Source organism: Prunus avium, chromosome 5 (genome assembly GCF_965620075.1).
Source record: "Prunus avium chromosome 5, drPruAviu1.hap1.1, whole genome shotgun sequence".
NCBI classification, from domain to species: domain Eukaryota; kingdom Viridiplantae; phylum Streptophyta; class Magnoliopsida; order Rosales; family Rosaceae; genus Prunus; species Prunus avium.
In genome coordinates this window covers 16,562,094-16,568,610 of record NC_142288.1, presented here as the reverse complement: position 1 = coordinate 16,568,610, position 6,517 = coordinate 16,562,094, and the positions used below count along the sequence as shown (strand labels likewise).

Here is a 6,517-nt window from a genome sequence, read left to right as displayed (position 1 = left end):
TATAGGCGAAAATCTTACATGTAACCTAGTCGAGGACTAGTACGTGACCAATTATTGTGAGAAGGGGGTTGTTTATTGAACTTGAGCAATGAGCACACCATTTTATTATGTTTAGTACAAACTTGCAATTTGAGGGCTACAATAAACTTCTACTTCTTCAAGGGTTGCTCTAGACTCATCCCCAAAAAGAGACTCCTTCCCATCTTCCCTCTTTGCATATGACAATCCTAATCTAGATTTGGCTTGCCTTAAATCACCAATACCCGAATTAGTATCCGGACCTGCAAACCCACCCATAACCGGAGCTAGAGGTGGCCCGATAAGCAGACCATCGGCCCCAAATTGTGGCCCGCCCCGAGCATAATCGAAAAGGGCTGCCCCACTGCCTCCTACTTTGGGTAGAACAATTGGGTCAGCTATTTCATTATCTGTCCAGTAGAAGAGGAATGCATCAAAAGTGTCATAGTAATCATCTGTGCTTCTGTAGCCTTCAGGGTTGAATGCCCCAAACTTGAAGGACTTGTTTGTGTAGCCAATTATGGCGCATGGCCCCTTGAAGTCACAGCAGTTGTGGAAATTAGCTGCACTAAATCCATCAATGGTGGCCTTATAGCAACACTTCAATTCCCTACCTGCTCAAAATCATTTCAAGTCTTGAAGCGTAAGGACCCTATGATTGGATCTGTTTTCATACTTTTGATTAATGATTAGTGATGCATGTGAAATGCAATTGAGAGAGAGAGAGAGAGAGAGAGAGTAAATATACCACTTAAGAAAGTTTTGCCAAGCAGAGAAGGAGAGAATGGAAGATCAGTTTCATGGTACTTGTTGGTCTGTGGCAATTCATCTTGTTTTCTCTTGCCTATGTTCCACCCAAACAAGCTACATGGGCTGCTTCTTCTCTTCCACCCATAACATACAGTGTGGTTTGAGAAGCAAGAAGCCATGCTCGGATGAAATGGCTAATTACTAACTAATCCACACCCAACAAACACTCATTCACTTGACATCCTCACAAATATTGTCAAGAGCTCAAGTATCTTATCCTTATATTTTCTCTACCCCACAATTGATATTTGTCAACTATTGGTTTTATTTTTTTAGAGTCAACTCTTTTTTTTTTTTTTTTTTGACAAATCATCATACTTATATGTGGAAACCCAGTTTGGCTATATCATTATTGTGCATCATATTCAAGCTCATCCAGAATTATAATTTATGTAATTCGAATTGTAAATAAAAATAGTTATTAAAATTCTTGATGGGCCTATAATATTATTGAAGCCCATGAAGCAAAGAAGCAAAAGCCATATTTACAGTTAGTTTGTACGATGGTATAACAAATGGGTCCATAATTGTAAATAAAAATAGTTATGGTATAACAAATGGGTCCATAGCTCAGTGGTAGAGCATTTGACTGCAGATCAAGAGGTCACCGGTTCGAACCCGGTTGGGCCCTTAAAAACCTGTTTTTTTTTTTATGCTTAATTCTTCCAAGTCATTTAGCTGCACCAGATTTTAAACTGAATAATTGAAGTGCAAATTATTTTTTACAATAACCACAACAGAACCTGGAAAATGAATAATCTGATCAAAACAATAAGATTTGATGCCTTTGGCTTCTGTTATTTGAACTAAATTATTATTATCTGGTATGAAGTTATGAATGAACATTTGTCCGTAAAGAAGACAGGTAAAAATATGTCAAATAGTTTCATTTGACAATAAGCCAGACACTGCCAATAAACAAGACATAGCAAAATACTTCTACAACTTTTACTATCAGTCTGCACCATGAGAAGGCAGTTGATTTTGAGCAGGATTCACTGGTGGCTTCTCACAAGTCACAACAATATCCTCATCTCCATGTTGATACTCTTTGAAGCATGCAATCCTTCCCAGTTCTTCAACTTCAGCAATAACATTGTCAAGCTTTGCCACAGTCTCCACCAGCAAGGAAGCAAAAGCTGCAAAAGGAAGTGCTTCTGAGAACTCAAGGCCAGTGATATCAATTTTGCTCACCTGGGGCCTCAAGAATTTCCTCTCCGGCTCCTTTGACTGCTCGGTTGCCCTCTTGTTTTTCCAGTCGCGCAATGCTGAGCTGTCGGTTTTCACTCTCGATAGTGAGACTCCTTGCTTTTGGGTGGCGTGAGCAGCTGCTAGAGCAAGCATGTTGGTGGCCTGGTTGCTGTTGTTGCCTAGGAACAGTCTTGGTTGTGATTTTATGGCAGTGTTAAGGTCTTGCAAAGCTTCATGGAGATGATCGGAGAGTATCTCGGGGGAGCAATGGCGACGATTTCTAATACTGCTGGCAAGTTCCCTTAGCCCTTTCGATACTTCTCCCGCAAGTCGAATGCAGGGGTCCTTGAATAGACCTCTAACAGATCTTGGTGTCTGCAAGAGAAATTCCCCAAAAAAAACCTCATCAATAATTAAGAAAAACACAGCAAAAATGAGATTCCCTTTTTGGCTGAAGCATGTGAAACTATTTTCCAAATCTGTGATCTGTCATAACAAACAAGAAGCATGTGACAGATTTTCTTATTCAGTATGAACTAATTATGAGGTTCTCTGACTCATAATCATAATTCATAACCATCATCATCCTTTAGAATTTTGTTTTTTTATTGGTCTCTTGGAATGAATATATTACGTATCATATGTATTATTAGAAATTTTTTTTGGGGCATGCATACCATATTGTCTGTTTTAGCTGAATAGATCCATTCAAGTTTTACCTGAATTTCGGTTCGCAAGCATCCATGTAGAGCAACAACTGTGTAGCCAAAATGGCGAAGAACGTTTCCCAACTTCACGTACCGCTGCCATGGAAATCTGTAGCAGTGTCTTGAGTGCCTTGGTTCCCAACTTGCATGTAGCGCCTGCTCATATTGCAACAACAAAAACATTCAAGAGGTAGAGAAAGACTCGGTGTCTATCCAAGACATCGAATTTAATAAATAAATTAAACCAAAAAGATTTCAAAGGACCTACCATTGTTTCGTCCATAGATTTTGAGTCCAAAACAGCCTTATAACCGTCATATATGGGATCCTCCGTCGATTGGTCTCCGGATACTTCTTTTTCTGCATCGCTGAAGTATTCGTTGACACAAGCTGCAAAATCAGAAGCTACTCATTACTTGTATCATTGGCATAATCATATTAATTTGAGAAGTTATTTAGGTTAGGATTAGAAAGTAAAGACATACTAATAAGCAGCTTTGCATACCTTCAATAGCTCTAGCTAGGCCTTCAAGCTTGAACACTGTAGACTTATGGAGCTCTTCTCCAGACCAATTTGGAAATACCAGTAGACTCATTAGCAGGCAGACACCACAGCCTATGGCAATGGTGAAGAAGCGCTCATGTGCAATCTTCAGGACATTGTCGACGCGGTAGCTTGACACGGTTATCAGGTTGAAGGTCAAGAGAAATATCACAATTCCATAGTCATAGTTCTTCCTAATATAAGGAAAGAACCTCATGTATGTAGCTGCAGATCCTGCCAAATCGAAGAAGAAAAAAAAAACAAAAGGAAAAGATGGTATTAAACTAGTGATTTTTTCTCTCTAATGTCAGAGGGAATACATAATAGCATGAGGAACTGAAAATTTAACGAATGAGTAAAATTTAGATTGAAAAATTATGCTAAAAGAACTACGATAGATTAACATAAACGCCAAGGTCCACTTTTTTAGCTCTCTAGAAAATGTCTAAACGTTGGTTAGCTAATAAAGATGAGCTTACCTATCAGAAAAACTGCAGCTCCGATGAAAACTGCTCGAGAAGTCCGACCAGATTTAGTTGCAACATACTCAATGAAAAATGCCAATGATCCAGCTATCAGTGTTCCCAATCCTCTGTTGAGTCCTTTGCATAAAGTTGCCCCTATTTTCAAAGAGCAACAAAAACATCAGACATATGTACTTTTGTTCATCACATATGTATCTTAATTAAACCAAGCATAGACTAATTTGTACCTGACAGCTCTAAGTCTAATAAATAAGATTCAAAAAAAGTTGAGCAAACTAATAACCTGCAGTGAACTCTAGCACAACAACCACAGTCATCACAGCCCAAATGGCATTCTGGCCAATCCCAACAAACAGCGGCTGTATCAGGTACAACAAGGAAACCAGTGTCAAAGACAAGCCAACTTTCAAAGCATGGATCACCCTTCTCGGGTCCTCTCGTCCCACCTTCCACACTGTCTGCCAAACCAAACCCGGAAATCGCCTCATCTTATCAAAAAGAATTTTCAAACTCTTTTCTGCATTCCCTTTACTTTTGCCAGAATTAGTGTCATCCATTTCCATGCCTGCATGAACTTTGGGAAACATATAGGAAATCCCCCAAAAAAATTAGAGGACACACAAACTGAAAATGGTGGAGGGAATTGTTGTGGAGAAATTGGCAATTCTAATGCAATAGAGTGATCAGATGATTCTGATAACTATATTTTGATACACACATACATACATACATATGTATATGTGCATATGTGTGTGTATGTGTATATATATAAAAATTCAGTTTAAGGAACAAGACCATGCAGTCATAATTTGGGAAGTATTAAAATAATGGCAAGTATATGCTTTGGCTGGCCGGTTGGCTGGCTGGCTGGGAGTTTTTGTTGTACCATGCAGAGAACCCCAACTTTCTCTGATACATCTTAGTGTTGCTTTATATGGGGTGTGAAGGTGAGATTGGTGACTTTTGCTACAATTCACATGCCTAGCACAAAAGTGTGCTCATATTAATTGTGGGTTGCTTTCACATGTGGTAAGAGTCAATACACAATAGAAAACCGATTTCCCCACTGACTGTCAACCCTGATTAGAGGTTCCTATAATTCACTTTTTTTTTTTCTTTTATACAGGCGAAATTGAGGCGAAATTGAGGGAGGGAGAAATCGAAGTGCAGGGATAAATGCTCTTAACCACTTGAGCTACAAGCCCTTTCTCATATTCACTCTTTTTTGTTGCATAAGAAAAGAAAATTCATTTTCACTTTTTGGGCATGGGGGTTGACTGACTGACACATTTACCACTCAACAAAGTTTAAAATTTGTATTGAGCATATACCTTCTTAGACTTAAACCCATTGTCCATCATGTCCATATCTCAACTGTCAAATTATAATCTCATACGCATATAAATTAAGATTAATAAGATTAACCTTGAACTTTTTCTCTGCATAAAGATGTCATCCAAATGAAACCCCAAAATTGTTTAGCAGAATCTAAACTTGTTTATTAATTATCAGCATCTGCTTTATTAGCAAAGAAAACAAATATCAAAACTAAAGTTAATTACTTTGTCTTCATCAAAACAAGGGGTGTTAGTACAAGATCTGATGTTCTGTACCGATTGTTTGTGCAAAAATCCTCTCGGGAGAATATTCGCTTGTGGATTCTTCAAATGTTGAAGTTTTGAGTTTGGTCAACGGTGAAGCGTTGACCAGTGACACAAAGTTGGTGTGGAAAACAAATAATGCACGCAGCATTAAAAAGTGCAGCTAGCAGCAGTCTTCAGGCTCACGGGTAACAAGTTATCACACAGCCAAGACTAGCCAGAAAAGGAAGGAAAGGTAAGCTTATTGTTAAACCTAACATTATGATTTTCTTGAACCACTTTGTTGCATGTAGGCATAGAGAGGCATAGAGAGGCATAGCTGTTGTTCTCAAACAGCTGTGTGCGTTTGATTTTTTTGGTTGTGGAAACATCTCTCGTGCACTCTCAACTTCTCAATGTGAAGCTTAGGTTTCACCACTTGGCATCTTCTAGCTCCTTCTCCTCCATCTGACCTGCTTCATGCCACCGGCCTATGAGGGCTCGTGGCTGATTTTTATTTTCTCCCTCTGTAATTTATATTTGCTTAGTTTGAACTAATAATGAGGTGAGAATTACTGAGCAAGCAGTACAATTAGCACCACCATATTGTAGCAAAAATTGATATGATTAAGCAAAATCTTGCAAAGTAAAGGCTCAAATGTTGCTTTCTTTTAAAAGAAGCAGAACGTCTAAGAAATCTGTTGAAAAAGATTCCAACTTTTCCTAAGCTAGTGCCTCCTATTATTCGTTGTGATAGTGAAGCAATACTATTCAAGGGAATTGATCTGACTGAACATCTCTTTTGATCACTTATTAATTGCTCCATTGCTTTCTAGAAAACAAAGTCATCGGAAACTAATTTCTGCAGAGCATTGTTCCTAGTTAGTCTTGAACGTTGTTGTTTATCTATTTGGTGTGCTTGAGGCAAATAAAGTCTGAAAGAAAGCATTTCTATAACGTTTGCGTTAAGGGTTTCTTGAAACGTTACTTTCTTCATAGACACATATATCCAACACTTCTTGTATATTGATGATACGTTTGTATTTTCATATAATATTATCAATCATGTCACCAGAAAATGAATAAAAACCCTCGCCTCATAGAAAAGCTTTAAATTAGAGGTGGCAAATTTGGACACAAAACAATAACACAAAAATGACACAAAATAATCGCACTCATGCC

General features: G+C 38.3%; 2 protein-coding genes and 1 non-coding gene across 3 annotated transcripts; 1 reads left to right on the top strand and 2 right to left on the bottom strand.

Moving 5' to 3' along the window:
* Positions 1-1,027, bottom strand: LOC110768797 (TLDc domain protein). Its single transcript, XM_021972653.2, has 2 exons — positions 767-1,027; positions 1-632 (listed from the first exon to the last, which is right to left on the bottom strand). The coding sequence occupies exons 1-2, from the start codon at positions 945-947 to the stop codon at positions 112-114; spliced, it is 702 nt and encodes a 233-aa protein (XP_021828345.1). The 5' UTR covers positions 948-1,027; the 3' UTR covers positions 1-111.
* Positions 1,028-1,387: 360 nt separating this feature from the next.
* TRNAC-GCA (transfer RNA cysteine (anticodon GCA)) lies at positions 1,388-1,459 on the top strand. Its single transcript has one exon. It is a non-coding gene; the product is annotated as a tRNA-Cys (tRNA).
* A 134-nt stretch (positions 1,460-1,593) lies between these two features.
* LOC110768793 (aluminum-activated malate transporter 12-like) lies at positions 1,594-4,671 on the bottom strand. Its single transcript, XM_021972648.2, has 6 exons — positions 4,039-4,671; positions 3,750-3,890; positions 3,232-3,504; positions 2,995-3,116; positions 2,739-2,882; positions 1,594-2,394 (listed from the first exon to the last, which is right to left on the bottom strand). Exons 1-6 carry the CDS (start codon positions 4,340-4,342, stop codon positions 1,783-1,785), a joined length of 1,596 nt encoding a protein of 531 aa, XP_021828340.1. The 5' UTR covers positions 4,343-4,671; the 3' UTR covers positions 1,594-1,782.
* Between the last annotated feature and the right edge of the window lie 1,846 nt (positions 4,672-6,517).

Excerpts from the sequence above, each read along its gene's own strand:
- LOC110768793 (XM_021972648.2), bottom strand. The coding sequence starts at position 4,342 with ATGTTTCCCAAAGTTCATGCAGGCATGGAAATGGATGACACTAATTCT. Across the intron at positions 3,117-3,231 it reads CCTAGCTAGAGCTATTGAAG|CTTGTGTCAACGAATACTTC; the intron begins GTATGCAAAGCT and ends CTGATTTTGCAG. Across the intron at positions 2,883-2,994 it reads AATCTATGGACGAAACAATG|GCGCTACATGCAAGTTGGGA; the intron begins GTAGGTCCTTTG and ends CAATATGAGCAG.
- LOC110768797 (XM_021972653.2), bottom strand. The coding sequence starts at position 947 with ATGGCTTCTTGCTTCTCAAACCACACTGTATGTTATGGGTGGAAGAGA. Across the intron at positions 633-766 it reads TGGCAAAACTTTCTTAAGTG|GTAGGGAATTGAAGTGTTGC; the intron begins GTATATTTACTC and ends GATTTTGAGCAG.